The sequence below is a fragment of the Aptenodytes forsteri genome, unplaced genomic scaffold, assembly GCF_000699145.1.
Source record: "Aptenodytes forsteri isolate BGI_AS27 unplaced genomic scaffold, ASM69914v1 Scaffold8, whole genome shotgun sequence".
NCBI classification, from domain to species: Eukaryota; Metazoa; Chordata; class Aves; order Sphenisciformes; family Spheniscidae; genus Aptenodytes; species Aptenodytes forsteri.
In genome coordinates, this window is record NW_008796218.1 from 6,598,902 (window position 1) to 6,618,392 (window position 19,491).

General features: G+C 37.1%; 1 protein-coding gene across 2 annotated transcripts in view; it reads left to right on the plus strand.

The window, feature by feature from the left end:
* Positions 1–8,313: 8,313 nt before the first annotated feature.
* Positions 8,314–19,491, plus strand: part of ZNF143 (zinc finger protein 143) — a 34,241-nt gene continuing 23,063 nt past the window's right edge. The window contains exons 1-6 of one of the 2 annotated variants that reach the window (XM_009288807.2): positions 8,314–8,419; positions 13,304–13,434; positions 14,230–14,322; positions 14,795–14,878; positions 15,105–15,185; positions 16,320–16,516. In XM_009288807.2, the coding sequence (XP_009287082.2) occupies positions 8,364–8,419; positions 13,304–13,434; positions 14,230–14,322; positions 14,795–14,878; positions 15,105–15,185; positions 16,320–16,516 (642 nt within the window). In that variant the 5' untranslated portion in view covers positions 8,314–8,363. The remainder of the gene's footprint in view (positions 8,420–13,303; positions 13,435–14,229; positions 14,323–14,794; positions 14,879–15,104; positions 15,186–16,319; positions 16,517–19,491) is intronic. The other variant, XM_009288810.2, reaches the window with a different exon arrangement.

The following is a 19,491-nucleotide window of genomic DNA, read 5'->3' on the forward strand; positions in this document are numbered from 1 at the left end:
GGCGGATCCTGGCGCTTTCCGTGCCCTGCTCCCGCCCCGGGGCGCCCGGCGCTCACTGCTGGCGCTCGGCGTGCATAAATTGGGGGGGTTAATTTATTTTTACGTTTTTTTTTTTTTTTTTTGTCCTAACGTGATATTTCCATTTTGACGGAGGGCGAACTTGCAAAAGGGCATTGAAACAATTGCCTTCAGAGCGCTCTCGGCCTAACGTGCGGCTTCATGCGCGCGCCTTTGGGAAGGAATAATTCACTGTTCCTGCACGAAGTTGCTTATTTTTAACGTTGCTGTATTGTAGCGCCATGAGAGGGCTGTTGCCGTGCTAACGCAGGAGAAGGTCCTTGCACGGAGCTTGTGAAAACACCTATTTATTTCATGTCTTTCAACTCGCTAAAATACCATGCAAAATAATTTTAAGCGTTTTACAGCCTGTTTTTTCTTGTTGTTTCCTTCACCTTTTCTTGTCTAGAACTTCTAATAGAACAGGATAACGAGAATCTACTCCTCTAGAAAAATTGCCTGCAGTAACGCAAAGATTTTGTTTTTTTATAAGGTCTTATTTGTGGTGCTTGTTCGTCAAGAAAAAATGTGACTTTCATGCAAGTTAAATTTTCTGTTAAGCCTACGGTTGAGCAGCTCTAGTTATGTATAAAGTCTCTTAAGGGTTTGTTTTGAACTACTAAAGAATTACATTTAACTTTATATGCAGAGTGATACCAGTACTTTTAAGGAATGTTATTCTTGTTTCCAGTGATATGGAAACTTCAACCTCATAGTCTGAGAAAACATTTTCTCTTGTCATACAGTTTTCTCAAGATTCTGCTTCAGGTTTTGTAAATCTGTTATGCCTTAGAGGACTATATACTAGATATTTCTGTTGTAGCTTCAAGGTGATCGTACCTAAAAATTAAATTTGTTTATCCTTAACTAGTAGCTTTTTAAGAGAAGTAGTATGCGTGTAGTATATTTTAGCTTCTTTGTGTAAGTGTATTTGCCATACAGCTTTAGAATGGCAGAGTACAACATAACCATGTTTTCATGGCTTGTTTCTTTGTATTTCATGCATTAAAGTCTTGAGCTTTCAAGTTGTATATATGTCAGAAGCTATTCATCTGAATCACTGCAGAAAATGAAACTCGGGAATACGTAGTCAAGTAATAGATGATTGTTTTGGTAATAGATTGCAGCTTAAATGAGATGTAAAAATAAACATTTTAAACAGTTTTGAGAAATGTATTTCAAATTGATTCCATAATTTACATAAACTATTCTCATTATTGTAATGAGAATAATGTTTCAATGAAATAATGTTTCATTTCTAGTATCCTATCTGAGGAAGAGTTATTTTGCCTTATATTAAAGGCTCAAATAAAGCAAATGCCTAAGCATTTGTAATGCTTAAATGTAAAAGTTTCTTTAGCTAGAAAGTCACACGGGCTTCACTGTCTTCATTCCTGTGTAGCATTTGATGCTTAAAATCAAAATAACTTCTGTCATGAGCTGGTGGTAATCCCTTTTCTCAGAGGAGATGAACGCAGAGATAATAAAGTGATGAATATTCCCTGGTAATGGGTGCCAAAATTAGGCTGTAAATTTGTTTTTGTCTCTAGAATATCTCAAAATTATGTACTGCTTCAGCTCAGCAGACTGCTGCTGTCCCATGTTTTGCTGTCCTGTACTATCCAGGAGAAGGGAATTGGTAGGAGTTTGAGCAGTAAACAGTTCTAAGCAGCAGGCCGCTCCTGCTGTTCCCGCTGTTCACAGCTGTGCTTCTGGTGTGTGGGCTGTGTGCAGGCTGCCTTCTCGCCTACAGTTCTGTTGAACGTCCAGAGGGATTAGGCTGAGGGTTCCTCAGCTTAAGTTTGGTGGTGATAATGGTCTCTCCCTGGACGCCATCTTTTCTGGGCATTCCTTAAAACATTTTGTGTGTGTGTGTGTATTCTTGCAGACTTATGTATCGGCCTTAATAAAATGTATGGGTTGTAAAATAAAGCTAAAAAGATGACTGTTTTGAACTGGGTTGCTTCTCTTACAGTGTAATTTGGCTTCATTTAGAGTGCAGGATGTCGATCTTTCCTTGCTGTTGCATGTAAGTCTTGGCCTTAGTTTTGGGTTAAAACATGCTCAGCATAGGTGGAGTCTTTGAGAAACACTGTTACTAAATTCTGAGGAGTCTTTAGTTGGCAGTGGGAAACTATTTGTTTTCCAAAGCATAGGGCTCAGCTGAAGTTGGATGAGTTTCCACACACAAAGCGAACAGCACATTCCTGATAATCAGGGCAATTCTTCCAGTTTCAAGCATTGCAATGGACAGAATGCAAATCCTCACGAGGAAGATCTAACTTGTCTCCATGCTCTTGTAGTCAGATTCCTTCGTTACTCTCTTCCTGTCTGCATTTTGACTTGTACCCTGTTCCTTGCTCATCCCCGTGATTTCTGCTTCTCATGCTATCTTTTGTAACTCCTGCTGCCTCTGACATGTATGTACATACCATAGCATCCCAGGCCAACCTTTGTTTGCCTTTCCTTGCCACTGGCTTTTTTCATGTATTGTCACATATCTTGCACATTTCTGCAGCTCAACAGCGTGCTTTCTGCTTTTTCTGGATTAATAGGTGGGCAGGTTGTTTCTTCATCTCTTCTGTGCTGCAAGGAAATTGGTGCACCTGGTAAAAAGAGCATGAATTGGGTAGCCTATTCCAGTGCCTTCTGCCATAAAAGATCCCGAAAGATTGAAGGAAGGTTTCTGCTTAACTTATGGATCCCTAAGATGGATCGTGATCCGAACAGATGGATCCTCTTCTGGAATCTGAGAATTCAGCTCTGAAATGCAAGTTCCTGTAAATAGAGGTGTGCATAGGTATTGTTTGAGGATGGAGTGAGGAATCTGAGGGAGATGCCTGTCCATGGATACCACATTTCTGGAGGAGGAGGGGAAGGAAGCCTTACGACCCATCATGGCACAATGGGGTTTATGGGGTTCTGCCTGTACCTTAAGTCTGTAACTTGGTCTGCTCTTAGTTGTATTTACTTAAGGGAATATAGTTTTGGTCCTCTCACTCTGTGCACTGTGCACCAGGAATTGTTGATCAGTTACTCAAAAACGGAATTGGACTAAATCAGGGAATGCTTCCAGTTGACTTAGTCTGCTAAAATTTTCTGGGTTACACTGCTTTTTTAATTGTACAGTGGGATTGTACTTTGTTCCACCAAGATAACACTTGATAAATAAATTAATCTCTCAGTTTTGAAGGGAATTTATAGTTCCAGCAAGTTCTGCAATATTCAAAGTTGACATCAGAGTTACACTTACAACTACTTAGTGCTTCCCTTGGTCTGTATTTTATTGTCTGCTGAATGTTTTCCTTTATATACACTTCTTGAGGGGAGAATTGTGTTATCTGCTTAATGCTCTTGGACTTCATTTCTGATGACAGACTTCTCCAGAATTGGAAGATTGGTCTGTATTTGCAAGTTAGTTGGTGTTGCCCATATCTTAAGTGTATTCATACTGAGCTAACATGGTATTACACAGAGCTTCTTAGAATATGTTTAGTTGTACTGTTTTTCAATTTACATTTGTAATCTGCTTTTTTGCAATTGAGGGTAAAGGTTGGCAATTCAGTAGGCTGTCCGTTTAGTTCCTGAAATACAAGCATAGACTAAAACACTGCTGTTAACTGTCATGGCTAATACTGGTACATCTGTAATGTAGTTATCAGATTACTAATTAACTCATAACCACACAAAACAACCCACTCAGAATTCCCTGTTTTGTTGGCAGTCTCAATGGATTTGCAGGATTTGAAGGGGCACAGCTAGGTTTAATTGTTTTGGTGATGTAAATTAGACACTTTTGTGATTTCTTGACAATTAGGAGAGTTAGAAGTCTGTCTGACACGAAAGTAAAACACTGATAGGAATAGTTGGTCTCAATTTCTTTCAAATTTTTAGCCCTTAAGTATTCACATATTCACCAAATATTCCTTGTTTTATTTAAAACACTCACTGATATAACTGGAGGTTTTATGATTTAAGGATTGTAGCCTCCTGAAGTGCTTCAGAAGTTAACTGTATCTTTTTTAACTGCAAATAGGCATTACTGCTCATTCCTAGGAGTAATCTGAATACAATTCTGACATGCGTCATCTGGATGTCGTCTTCATATAGCCAGTATTTTGTGTACATATACTTGATGGTAAAAAACAAAACCCAAAAGCCAGTAGTTTTAAAAAAACATAGGTTCATTGGTTAAGTGTTTTAAGTCTGTTTCTCACTTTGTGACTTCCAGGGGGAAAATCCACTTGGAATGAAATCTAGTGCTTCATCTCACTAACGTGTGCTGAAAAATTATTTAAAAGTTGTGGGTTTTCTCAGCTTTGTTAATCATGTTCTAAGCTTTTCAAGTATAAAACGGAAAATCAGATGACCTACCATAGGTTCAGCTTTTTTCTGATCTCGGGCCAAATGTTCAGTTTGAGCGTGCACATTACAATTGTTTATCCTTTTTTTGACTATTAAAAATAATTTATTACCAGTCAGTCTGCAATAAAGAAATGGGGGTTTTTTTTAGAAAAAAGGTATGCCTGAGCACTGATAATGCAGGTTTGGCCAGGAGAGAAGAAATGTGTCTTAACTTTGAGCAAGGAATACCATCTGAGTTGAGAGAAACTCGCTGGCTTGTTTTGGTGGCTGAGTTACATTGTTCCTGTCGCAGGACACCTGCAAGCCATTCTATGCACACACACAAGTATTCTGAATGATGCATAAGTGTTTTCAGTCATATTTGAATTTGATGTTTTGGTACAGATTATATGGCCCTTTCTCATGCTAAACCTATAGGGCAGTGTACTAAGAATAACTGTCTCAGTGCATTGATCGTTGACCACGTGCATTAGGATACCTTTTTGTACCTTAATAAAGCTTTCAGAATCCCAGTCTCTGTACCTCTGCAAATGGTGCTGTATGGATCTCAATTGCTTATTACCTTCAGTGCAGGCTTTTTGGAATCGGCTATCTCGGAAGACTCCCAAATCTGTTTCAAATCTCTGGCTCAGGAAGCTGTACTGGTCATTGGGGTAGTTACTTAGAAGCAGTGCTGTTGTAATAGTGCTGCCCAAGGCAGGTGTGATCATTGAACTAAGCATTTGCTAGTGAGGTGCTTGTCCCAGAGCTGCAGCATGAGTTTAATTAGCTTTCTGTCAGCGCTGCTGACAGTTAATACACTGATGGAAGTACTTTGACCTCCATTGATAAACCAGTAATTTCTTCTCTAATATGTTCAAGAAACGTGAAGTTAGCAGTCATATTTGGGATCAACCTGAGTCTTCTCCACACGTGTAGGACTTCTTGGTGGGTGGCTTTCTGATCTGCCTGTGTTTTTTTAAGTACCATACATTTGAAAATCATAGCATCCTTAGCACTCCCACAGTGTGAAATTGCACACATATGCATAATCTTGTAATATTAGTTATGGTAAGGATTTGTAAACATTCATTATTTGCACTGGTTAATCCATTTTTTTTTTATAAAATGCAAGCACTGATCTCTGACAATACTTTTAACATTCATGATTTGTAGATGGGATTCACAATGTAAACTGAATGTATGATGATGACTTTGGGGGAAAAAGCTGGAACATAAAGTAACTGTGAGGCTAAATGTGGTTCGCACTGCTCATACTGAAGTCAGAGTTGTGCTTGGTTATGGCAGTGGTAAATTTGGTCTTGCATTTATGTTATTTCTGAAGAGATACCAAACTCTGTGGCAGTGAATTAGTCTTGAACTGCATTATAATCAGGATGTATCTCTGGTGGAACAGAAAGGTTGAAGTACTGCAAAAAGAGTAAAAAGGAGCCTTGAGTTTGACTGAAAACCTCTGCTTTGGGCAACGAGTCTCTGCAAGTTAGCTGTGCTGCCACTCGGAGTGTATACATCATGCTTATGCAGCTGACAGTGCCGTCAGTCTTGATTAGGTTCTTCTCCCCGGGCCAGGGTTAGAGCCCGTGGTTCACAATTCGCAACACTTCCTTGCTAGAAAATAATTGTGTAATTTGCTATGAAATTGCATATCTTACCCCTCTATCTGAATCAACTATTGTTACCAGATTCTTTAGTAGAGGTTTTTGTTCTGTATTTCAGCCTTGTTTCCATTTTATATGGTGGATGATTAATGTGGTGGAAATTGCTGTTTAATTATGTTTTGCTTGCCTTTACAAGAGAGTGGAAAAAATACAGTAAAAGAATTTAAGATTATAGGAGAAGGCATGTAGAAATTTAGAAATGCCTAACATGAAGTAATTTGTTACGTTTATTCACTAAAAGTCAACCTGACCGATTATAGCATGAAATCAATGTTTCAGTGCGATAGTAAAATACTGAAAAAGGTAAAGGCTGTTGATGAAGAAAGAACATCTCATCTATTGAAGCATTTGATCAAAGCATCCACAGGATCTAGATTTCATTTCTGACCCACCTACAGATTTCTAGTGTAATACTGTAAAAGATTATCATACAGGTACATATGGGAACAGAAGTAAGATTTTAGAGAGCCTTAGTTCTGCTATGTTTTTATTTCTGAGCTTACAGCTGTTAAATGACTTTATGTAATTAGTAAGCTATACACTTGGTACCTCTAAAAAAACTTTGTCTGGACTAGTCAGTTTTTCAGTCTATGTAAGTAATTTTTTGCACTGAGACCCAGAAGGCTGTAATGCATATTAATTATCAGTTGAAGTGTATTTAACCAGAATGTTAATTGTAGTTACTAATTTTGATTTTTCACAAATGTTTGTTAATCAGACTAGTTTAGGGAAATTACTGATATTTGTAATCATATCAGTTGTTAAGGACCCTAATGCAGCCAGTATTTAATTCAGAAAAAAATTAATTATGTTACTGTGCTGACAAACTGATCTTGGGATCCAGCTTTGTCAAACATGGGAATGGAGTTTTGTAAAATTCCTTAATGAAAGTTCCAGTATTGTGGGGTTATGTGTCATTTGCCATTTTACTTTTCTGGATTGATTTTTATTGAAAGTTCTATAAAATTACAATGTTTTGTACATTATTTAGAAGTGTATTAAAAATAAAAGTGATGTTTCTTTTCAAATGAAATAAATGGATATTATTTCAAACTTCTCAGTGCTGTCTGCGCAAGGAGGTTGAACAATCACAAGGTTGCTGAATGTCTGGAGTAGCTTTTTTCCTGTCTTTCTTTCCCAGTTCTTTCTTCCTGCACATTCTAGATTGCATTTTATAACCGTAAGTTTTCTTCCATGACTGCTATTACAAACTTTATTCTATTTCCTGTTAATCCTCTAAGCATCATCTTTTTTTTTTTACCCTAAGGAGTTTCTGCTACTGTCACTATTGGTTTTTTCTTTTGACCAGCAATACAGTGGTATAGTCATTCTTTAAATGGCAAATTCCTGCTATTTTCCAGTTATTTGTCACATTCTCTACTACATGGGGTCTCCTCATGCTGTCCTCTCAGCTGCCGGAGTTCCCAAGTGCCCCAAACCCACTTTCTGCTCCATGGCAGCATGCCCTCTACCATCTCTTGCTTTGCTTTTTCTCTCACCTGCTGTTTCTTAGTTGTTTGATTCCTAGTTTTCAGTGGAGACTCCTGTTTCCAGTTGCTAGATTGAGTTTACATAAAACCTTCTCTTTTATCGCGTCTTTTCTCCAGAACAAGTGACAGCACCCAAAAGATTCTATTTGTTTGAGTATTAGTAGAGGGGAAAAATACAGGAGGTGTTCTCTAGATAGGCAACTTGATGAAGTCTTCATGAAAAATGCTTTAGTTTTAACCAACCTCTCTCCTCCTCCCCCCTCCCCGCAGCCCTCTGGTTTCTGAGTATTGAGAATTTAAAGCCTACTTGAGTTCACAGTTTTTTCTATTCAGAGAATTTGGGGGGGTGTTAATTAAAAATTGCACCTATGTACCCTGCTGGATGGTATATTTTATCTACCAGTGTTATAGTGGGGGTTTACATTGCTGGTGCAACTTTTGTCAAAAAGGATAATAAAGTCAGCAGCGCGCATCACTAACTCACTGCTTTTGCTTTGTAACTACCAGCGCGAGACTTGTTTCGGCATTACGTCTTGCGACTGGCTGTTACTTCCTTCTATCAGACACTGTTTTCAGTTCAGATATTTTTCAGTCTAATCATTTTCTGTCTCAGGCTGATTTTTTTGTGGGAAGTATTTTAACCATCTTAAAGAATGGTAAGATTTTCTCTGCATGAATACCATAGGAGTATTTTGGTGACTAATCATTTCAGGAATGCAATATGCATTACCGTCCTTGTGAAAGTCTTCCCAAATATCATCATTAACGTGCCTTTGAAAATTGCAACTTGCGTATGATCTGTGAAGATTTGCAAGAGTTCACAAAGTCAAGTCTCAAGTTTTCACTTCAGTGAGTATCTCATGACTAAGCCTGTACTTGTCTTTTCTGTGGGACAGCTCTTGAGATTAAGTAGAATACACGTGCATCAATCTTGTTGAGCAGCCATGCAGGCCCCACCCCAGTGTTCATGTATTTTCCTAAAAATGGATGCTTTCAGCTGCTTTTTAACTAATGAGGTGCAATATTTGAAGTGGGTAAAGGAAACCTTTCTCTCCCAGGTTCTTGCTGACAAAATTCCTGGCAGACAGGAGGTTTAAAGAAAAAGCTTAGTGATGCAAATGCACAGAAATAAAAGCAATGAGGTGGATTAGGGAAAGAAGCTGGTGAGATTTGGATTGGAAGAAGGATGAAGACATTTGCTGGAAGCTGAGGAGAAAGCAGCATGTAAGTCAGCAGAAAAGCGGGGGAAGAGACTTGAGTTTGATGAAAACAGACTGATTTTAAAAAATAATGGAAAATTAATAAAAATACGATAGGAGACTAGATTTGCAGGGTGGATGATGTACCAACAGCATGGTGATACTGTTTTAAAGGTATGCAATATCAAAATGATTAGATACCATAGAACAGTTTCAAGTTGGAAGGGACCTCCAGAGGTTATCTAGTCCAGCCCCGATCAAGGCAAGTCTGATTGGACCAGGTTGCCCAGGGCTGTGTCAAACTGAGTCTTGAATGCCTACAAGGATGGAGAGTCTGTAACCTTTCTTGGCAACCTGTTCCTGTATTTGACCACTCCTACAGGAAAAACAAGTAAGTAACACTGTAGCAGCAATATCTCTGTGATAGCCTGACCTATTTCTCTACAACATAGACCAACTTTACGTCGTCTTTAGTTCTTTCCCTATCCTCTTCCTCAGAGCTCGTAGCCCTGTCTGGTTAGCCTGTCTCCTCCACTGGGGAGGAGGAGGAGAGGCTGAAAGTGAGCAGCACATCCACTTTTGGCTGAGGGTACTCCTCCCTTCACAGCAGACTAACAGAGCAAAACTGCTGCATCACCAAAGAGTGAGTGAAAGCTGGGGTTTTGCTGTTTGGGAGGGTCCCAGTGCTACAACCTCCATTACAGGGAAAGTACTTCTAAGATGGGTCTGAACATGAACCGTCTTGAGACAAAGAGGCAGGAAGGTGGTAGACAATGGTGTGATGGACACGTAGAGCAGACCAGCAGTAAGAGGAGACTTGGGGACTAGTTGCAGAAGGAGTTGGTGTGGACATGGGAGTATTTTAGGTTATTTTGACAAGAAGGGATGGGATTATATTTGGGAAGAGGGATGTGCTGGAAATTTGGTACCATGATAAGACTGGCTGAAGAAGGAAACCGGTACCTTGAGGAGAAGGGATGGAGCTGGGGATAAGAAGCTTGTGTAAGGACAGAGGATTGGGAAGAGGATATATTGGAAGGGATAATTTTAAAGGAGTTGGAATTGGGAGAAAACAGCAATGCAGTCTGTGTAAGTTACAGCACGTGATTGTCCAGATCATCTGGAATAGAGGACAGTAGTGAACGTTGTTCTGTGGTGTGCAGCAGTTCACTCTGATTTTTTTTTTTCAGTGTGTGGTAACTATTAATCAGCTGTACTACAATAACAAACACTGTAAAATAATTTAAACAAATACTTTTGTTCCTTTGGCCCTTGAATTTATCTTGCATTAGATTTCTTTTTCTTCCAAAACAGCCATTGACCCTTTAAGCAATTGGTTCTGCTCTGACTCTTTCAGGACTTCGCAGTTGTCTGTGTTGACTAGCTTCCTCTTTACTTCCCCAAAGTTGAGAGAAGAGGTATAAGCTCTGGAGGAAGGACATTATTCTATTTTAAAGGCAGATAGTGTATTAAAGATGCTGGGGGCTTCTTAAAAGATAATTTGTCTAAGAGAAGAAATACTCTAAAGTAGACCCAAGCTTGAAGGCCTTTGAGATGCAGTCCCTGCTGGAATTGTTTCAGAATATAGTTCTAGTCAAAACCAGTGGTTGTGTAGCCTTTCTTCTCCAATGTGTGAAATGGTCTAGCTGCTTTGCAGCCTACTTCCATGAGGTGTCCTGAAAATTGAGTGAATGGAAAACATTGACAATACAGAACGCTGTTAGCAGTTAAGACGACAGACAGCCTCTGTGCACCACTATCATCTAATACCATAATTACTTAATTTAACTTGCTACAAGCTGGCAGTACCTCCAGAGAAGCAGTCCTTGCAAACTGGTCTGGAATAAAACTTTTTTTGGTGCTAGTTTATTTTTTTTAACTGCCATCAGTTTTCTGATCTTACTTGCTGCACAGTACATGAACACTGAGGGTAGGGCCACTTCAGTGTAGTGCTTGTTTAAGCTGATCCTGTAGCTACAGCATGTTGTCCCATTTTTGGTTTATGAGCAAAGTGCTTTCTAAGTAAGCGTTCTGTTCCTATTTTGAGATGGGGGGATAAATGAGTAATAGGGAAAGAAGTTACTAGTCCAAAGTCACTAACGTGGAGATGGCAAAGGAGGGAGTTGAACTCGGGATCTCTTATGTCCTTGTATAATTCCTTATCCCCTAGATTATAGTATCCAAAAAAACTTAGCTATTTCATTTTCTTCAGAAACATCTAGTATAAATGCAATTTAGTCTGGACAGCTTCTCTGCACTGGCTCTTTTTCTGTTGTATTAAATCTTTTTTAGAGACCTCGTTTTCTATAAAAGCTTCTTTTCTTAAAAAGGATGCTGGGAACAAGAATTTCCCACCTTCCCTTGGATGTTAAAAAATCTCTCGCACCTCTTTTGAATTGTATTTTGGTTTCTATCTTTACTGTGTTGTCTGTTGTCTTCTCAGAGTTATTCAAGGTTCAAATTACCTATTACCTATTAGTATATTTTGGTTTCTATCTTTACTGTGTTGTCTTCTTGATGCTCAGAGTTATTCAAGGTTCAAATTACCTATTACAAACCTGTATTTTATTCTCCTTAATGTTCAAGATAGATATTATGTAGGATTTTAATCTTGGAAGGCATATTTCCTGCTGAATTGTGAACTGATCATTAGTAGTGGTTTTTTCTTACATGATTTTCAACATAGCGCATGAAAAAACTTGCTTTTTTTACAAGGGGCTTAAAACCTTCCTAAAGCTACCCCTTCCACTTACTTTATTAAACTGTATCTATTCCATTAACTGGGCTCTTAATGGTTAACCAAACTGTCAATAATATTCTCATACATGCCAAGGTGATTTAGACTCCAGGTACAATTTCAGGAGGTAATGTAGGTACTTGGTGTAACATCACATTAAAAGTTAGCAGGGCTTGGACTGTAGTGACACATTTGCTTTGTGCACAGCACTTGGGTTAAAGCACTTCAGACAGCAAAAGCAGCAGAGCTGCAGCAGTTGGGTGTGGGTCGGCTTTTTCTCTGCTGAGGCTAAGAAACTTAGGTAGCTGCCTGCCTCTCTAGGAATAGAGTGTGGTTCAAAGTCACTTGGATGTATTTGGAAAATATTACTTGGGTATAATTTTCAACTGCTAAATTAGTGTACAAACCTTTTAAATACTGCAGGCGTGCCGGACTACCTAAATGGTTTAACTTCGCTTTCATTATTCTTTAGTTTTGACGTAAGCACAAGTTTCTCAGTGGTCTTTGAGACCGTTGATCAGTTGGTCATTCAAGGGCATTTCTGGATTGTAGAGGTAAAAATAGTTTAGTTATTTAGAAATGTAATCATAAGTAAATTTAAAAACCTAGATTATTATTCTCAGCCTTGAATTATAAAACAGCAGGTCATAGAACCATACTAAGATTAAAAGCTTTGATTGTTTATCTGTAACCTTTTTGTGAGATTATCTAAATGCTTCTTACTGTAAGAAAAACCTGACTATCAAGAGATTAGGGTGGGGGGAAATTTGCTTTAATGCTGTGTAGTCTAGATTGCAATTCCATGTGATTTTTTTTTTCTTCTTTTCCCTTTCATCCACTTCTAAGTGTATGTTATGTTAACTAAAGGGCTTGCAGAACTCAGTGACTCTTTTTTGGTTGTTTTTGGGGGTTTTTTTTGGTTTTGGTTTTCCTCCTGTGGTGAAAGCCAACATCTGAGTTAGTAGACTGCAATGTTACATATTTCCTTTATAGCTTCTTAATCTAGTAATACTGAAAATTAGTAATAGCCTTTCAGATTCAGTAGACTTCTTAATCTCCCATATTGAAACATGCCTGGGTAAAAAATTAGTATCCAAAGGGATGGCTATATCTGGTTCTATGAGATACATGCAGAGTTGTGACTGTTGCTCACTAATCGCTATCCTGTTGTCTTATTAATACATTTTATCATGAGATACTTCATTATTTTCAAGGAGGGATTTTTTTAAAAAATTTTTTTTAAATAGAAACCTTCCTGGAAAGCTTAGGGAAATGGTTGGATCATTCAGTCAGACTTGCTAGTGAAGTGTGTATTTCCCAGTGTGTGATAGATTCTAAACCTCTTACTGGCACTAGAGAGATGTTTAGTTTGTATAGTTAAAGCCCTGCTGTTGTCATGGGTGACCATGGGTGAATTGTCAGCTTTATTTTAATTCTGGGGACCAAAAGATATAATTACTGTCATTATCACCATTATTCTTTATACATTGGTTGAATAGTTCATATTTAACTGAAATCTGAATGTGGTTGATGCACTTCAGTTTAGTAACTGCTACCTGAAGTTCTTAACAGCTTAGTTAATTGAGGTAATAATATTTACCTATTTCAAATAACTTTTTTTCCTCTGAAGTATTTTCCAGGTAAGTCAATCATTCATTGCATCTTCTTTATGCGGAAGGTAACAGAAAATATTTGTAGCAGCTGTATAAAAATCTAATTAAACTTGGATTGTCTTTAACTAGTTCTGGTTCCGTATTTAAATTTTCTATCTATGTTTTGTGAATACTTTCTTTCTAGGTGGACAATGTTATTAGCTCAGATAAATCGAGACTCTCAGGGAATGACTGAATTTTCTGGAGGCGGAATGGAGGCCCAGCATGTGACACTTTGTCTAACAGAAGCAGTAGCTGTGCAAGGTGAACCTTCAGGTTAAAATATCTCTACATTATTGTGTCTTTTCTGTTTGAAATTCAGATAAAACTCTAAAACTCACATAGTATATTCTAAATGAAAAACCTAACAAATTATTCTTAGTTAACTGAGATTGATTAAGTTTACTAATTTAATTCTGAAAGGGAATGATCTCTTAATTAGGGTAATAGGAGTGTAAATGTGCCAAAATAGGAGATATAAAATCTGACTTTATTCTCACTATAGTTTTACTGCTTTATACTTTGTAACTTCAGTTTATATCTAAGTATGTATTAAACAAGTTTGAGTTTTAAAATAGATTGGTGATCTAGGATTGGTTTAAACTTGATGTTTTCTGACAGCTTCCTTATGATTTTATGTTATTAAAAACTTTTTCCTAAATCTGTGTTTTATTCTAACTAGATTTGTGTATATTAATGACAGGTAGTAGTGTACTAAAACAAAATTATAAATACAAGCATATATATCGTTATTTCACTGTTGACACTCATGACCTAATTAATATTTATCCTAAAACCTCAGCTTTGTAGTTATTTATTCAGTGACATTGTAACTTTTTTATTTAAGAAAAAAAACATTCTAGCTGTCATGTTTACAGAGCAAAATCTTGAACGTATGACCCTAGTATATGTTCCAAGGTTCAAAAACCAGAAAGCAAGAAAGAACTATTTCCTATTATTATTTCTGAAATCATGCTTTAAGGGGATGTAATAATTTATGGAGGTGGTTAAGTTGTGATTTTTTAGGGTTTGATGCTGGTAATAGTGAATATGAACTTTTTTCCTTGCTAGATGGTGACAACTTGGAAAACATGGAAGGTGTAAGTTTGCAAGCAGTTACCCTTGCTGATGGCTCCACTGCTTACATACAGCACAATTCTAAAGGTAGGTAAATGACTAGAAGTTGATTGGTGTTGAAATCGTATTCCCCTTTTTAACCCTGTCTTTGGATTGTAAAGTCAGGCAAAATCTGTACAATGTTTATGAAGTTCCAATTCCAGCTGGGAATTACAGGTATTACAGTAAGTAATACTATAAAATAAACATTTATTTCTGCTACTAATAAGATGCAGGTATCAAATGCAGAACATAAGTCAAACAAAAGTGAGATGATCTTTACACTTGAAACCCAAATATCAACATTCTGCCTACTGGGTAGGACATCAGACCTTTTCCATTTTTTTTTATCCCAGAATTTTAAAACCTCTGTATAGTCACACTGTGCTTACTCTTTACTAAACATTATTTCTTGGTGATATTTTATTGATATTTTAATCCCGAAAGTATCAACTGTGTGTTTAAATTCTGATGTGTCATACAGAATTTTTTTTTTAAGAATTCTAATTGTGTATTTCAGATGGTAAATTAATGGATGGCCAAGTGATTCAATTAGAAGATGGTTCTGCTGCGTATGTTCAACATGTACCCATGCCCAAAAGCAGTAAGTGTAATAATACAAGAAATATATTCTAAAATAATGTATTACTGATAAATATTGATATTAAGTAATTAACGGTCTTTATAATAGCTTGAGTTCTTATTTTAATGGAAACAGTCATGAAGAGATCCTAGGTATTTAGTAATCCTAGGTATTTAGTGTTTAATCTTTCCAACTAATGGATTTCTCAAACTATTATTGAAGCATTGTAATTCTTTCTTCTGAACAGGGGACAGCTTGCGTCTGGAAGATGGACAAGCAGTTCAGCTGGAGGATGGAACTACGGCATTTATTCATCACACCTCGAAAGGTAATTTTTTTTTTTAAGTGTGATTTATTACATTAGAGTTCAACAGAACTTCAGCAGTATAAAATACGGTACTCTTTTTAGACTATGATGTTATTTAGTGTGATTCCCAGTGTAGATTATTTGTTGCTTTTACTTTGTGACATCTGGAAATTGTTGAAATGAGAATGGTTCAGTTCCTTATTTGGGCCTCATATAACAGTTATAAACAGAATCAAAACCAGTGTATTTCACTTTTTTTTTTTTTTAGCCCAGGATCACATTAAAGTAAGTATATGTCATGTTAGTAGAGAATGTAAGCCCTTACACAGATTACAGCAATAACTCCATGTGAAAATGAGAAGAGAAAGCAGGTAAGAATCAATCAATCAATCCCTCTTGAGCTAAAGAATGTAGGGATTGACTTAAATTTTAAAGATCATGCTATTGATGATTTTGCCATTAGGTAGTAGGGCAGAAAATATGACAGCTGCCGGTCAAGAATGCAAACGTATTTATTTTAAATGATAACTTAAATTTCTGCAGAAGATGATTATGCTAGTCTTGGAAATAGTACTACTTCTCTACAAACAGTGAACAAGTAGATATTTTAAGTCTGTTTAAATTAGTGTGACAAGAATTACATTCTACAATAAGCAATACTAAGAGGAGAGAATATAATAAAAATTTCTTCCTTAAAAGTCATCCTGTATTTTATGTGTTTCTTTTGCATATTTGCATGATTCTGTTCTTAAAATGATCAGATTTATGAATTCTAAAATCTGAAGTATTGACATCAGTACATGTGTTACATTATTTTCATTTTATTATGAATAGATACGAACGGAAAGCATATTTGTGTTCCTGGTTTCCTTTGTAAATAAAACTAGACCAATATAAAATTGGTTTTGCACTTTTTTATAAGTGTGCAGAAATAAAGCTACGGGAGGTGTTGTCTGGAAAAAAATTTCACCAGTGCTATTCATAGTAATATTTTAAGTGTTTATATTTCTCATATAATAGTGGTTATATATCCCATATATTTCATACATACATATGACTTCAGGAGACATTTCCTAAACAGCAGTAGTTTCTCGTGTAACATGCAGACATTGCTATTCCTTTTCTTTCATAACACTTTGTAATATTATTTCTCAGACAGTTATGACCAGAGTGCATTACAAGCAGTCCAGCTGGAGGATGGAACTACTGCCTACATTCACCACACGGTGCAAATGCCACAGTCAGATACCATTTTAGCCATTCAAGCTGATGGCACAGTGGCAGGTCTTCATACAGGAGATGCAGCCATTGACCCAGATACCATCAGTGCTTTGGAGCAATATGCAGCCAAGGTACGCTGAAAGACATTTTCTCTATCCATAACGTCTTAATGTAGCATCACAAGATATGTGGCAGCAAAAGCCAATTGTGATCTAAGAATTAAAATGATAATTAAGAGAGTCTTCAGACTTTTAGAAGAGAGAACACCAAATTGTCATGACAGGGCTTCACTATCATGAGCAGCTCCAGTGTGTAGTGTTGCATAAAAAGAATAGAAGATTGAACACTGAAATGATGTGGAGTCAGACTGATTTGGAAAGTGATTTAGACAACTAAATAATAATTTTCTCTAAAGTACAGCATTGGAAAAGGGCCTCTTGAGAGGGCACTGTTTGGAAAGAAGGACAAAGTTAAATTATTCTTGTTCAGGCACTATTGCTGGATTATTTGTTTGTTTTTTTTTTTCCCCTTGCATTGGGAAGAGTAGGTCCTGGTGTACGGGGCAAGGACAATGCACGGTATGAAGTGTAAAATAGACAATTAGACAGTTACTGAGTTTGGAAGAAACTTCTTTGATCCATACTTTCAATAGTAAAATGTGGTATGATGCTCAAAATTCATGTTGTCCGCTTTACTGGACTTCTGTAAAGCATGATATAAGTATAATAATGGGCAGTGCAACTTCCATGACTTTATAGTTTAGCAGTGTCCCAGTTGCTGGAGGATTACCATCAGTGCTTGTATTGCTCGGGAAAAAGAGTAGAATAAATTTTAAAATCTGTCCTCTAGTGTCACTGAGAGTTGTCAAATTTCGGGAGAAGGCCAGTTAGGATAATTAAATGGCTTAAACACTATTCTTTCCATTATGCTTCTGTCTGTTATAATGGAGAGATCCGAAGAGAGCCAGTCAGATTGTGTTGTGTTTGGCTATGCCTTAACATTTCATAAAATAAAAGGTAATTCAAGGTTAGCTGAGCTGTAGTGACAAGCTTTTACACATTCCCTAGCTACTATTTAATTTAGGTTTAAATCAAGCATAACTTTGTCCTTCTTAACAAGGACCTATATTAATCATAATTTATTATAAGTTTCTGTTTTGAGAAGGTGAAGAAGAAACAGAAGAAATACAAATAAATGTGCGTTTTTGTCCTATTTATCTCCACATGTGTTTTTTTTTAATTCTGTAATGTGAATTTGTTTTCTGTAGTGTACTTTTATGTGACTAGGAAAAATTCTATTTATTTTCTTTAAGCTTTCATCTCAGAACCTTATTCTGAAAGGTGCTGCTAGAACCTCTCAGGGAAAGTCAGTAGAAGTGAGTTTCCAAGTATTGCACCTGTTTTACATACAAAAGCAAATAATAGCTCAATCGTCACAACCCTGTCTTTCTCTTAAAAGGAGAAATGTGGTTTTGTGATGCTACTCCATGTCCGTGTACACTTCATAGTGAGGCAATGTATACTTTTCATAGCAGCTGGTATAGGAACATTGAAAAAGGTGCAGGAAGGGGCAACAATGATGACCAAACATATGAATTACACGAGGTAAGTATATGATAGAATTTTATAAAATTTTAAGTGGCACAAAGAGTAGTGACTTGTCATTGTCTTTACCAGTGTAAGAACTGGGAAACATAATATGAAACTCTCAAGTGACAGGTTCAAGAAAAACAAGGGAAGAATACTTTTTCAAACAGCACAAAGTTAAATCATGGCACTGCTTGTAGGATATTGTGGATGCTAATAGGTCCCTGGATTCAAAGAGTAATTAGGTAAATTCACAGAAGAAAAATGTATTCAGGGCTATTACGTAGAAACATGTGACTTCTAGTTCAGGAAGTTCCTAAGCCACAAATTGCTTGGAGGTTGGGAGAATATTTCTGGGAATGTATCACTATATGCATGGCCTGTTCCTTTTAGTCTTCTCCAGCATCTGCTACTGGCTGCTGTTGGAAACAAAACAAAATGGTGCACTAGATTGACCTTTAGTTTGACTCAGTATAGGTGTTCTTAATGGAAGGCAGACTAAATCTTTCTTTAGAATCTAAGACAGTCTTTTAGGAGGAACTCAAAGATCTTCCTTGGAATCCTTCCAGAATTTTCCCAATACTGCAGAAAAGGTTTAAAAATTGGGTGTCTTGCTTTTTTTGTTAACTTTGAAGGCTTTCTCTTCAAAACTTAAAAGGGCGAAGAAAATTGTAAAGGCGGATTTGGAGAATGGTGGTTCTTCTCTGTTCCCCTGTCCTATGTAACAGGCAGAAATAGCAAAGATCAGTAGGCTGCCCAAGATCAGTGTAGAAACTGTAAGAGAGTTCATACAAAGAGATCCAAGAAGACTACTGAGAAGCTCACTGGAAGTGGTGGAACACACATTTTTCATTGTCCCTTGCTTCTCAGTTAGGCATAGTACTACTTTCCCACATCTTGCAGAGCATATGCAAAACTAGAGTCCTCTTAATTTTGGGCTAAGTCAATGCCACCTTCCTCCCAAAGCAACCAAGGAAAAAAAGAGATCATTGCTCTTGGTGAACATAAAGTCAGAAGATACATAATGGAATTGTGAAGAAGTTACAACACATACTTTTCTTTCATAAGCTGTTTTCCTGCAACATCCCAGCTGCTGGAAAAGTACAGTTCCTGGGATTTGTGTATGTCTACACACATGCACACGCATTTTGTTTGGATCGTTTGTTTCCAGTGGTGTTGATGAACTTTTTATTTCATGTCAGCAGTTCCTTTCTCAACCAACAAGAGGAAGTTCAGAATGAAGTGATTCAAGTCTCCTTTCTGTGAAGGTTCTCTCCCGTCCCTTCAAAAATTGCAGGAGAAGGTCCCAAAATGGCTATTGTTTCCTTTAAAAAAAAACCCACACGAAAATTACCTGCTTGCAGAGTCTCTCTGCAATCTCTCTGTAATGTAAACTTGCCCCTGGGCACTTTCCTCTTCGCTGTTTTAGCTCAAAGTTGCCAAAAGTGTACTGCTCACAATCATCTAATTTAGAAAGATAGTACAGTCTGAAAACCTCTTATGGGACAAGTTCATCTTCA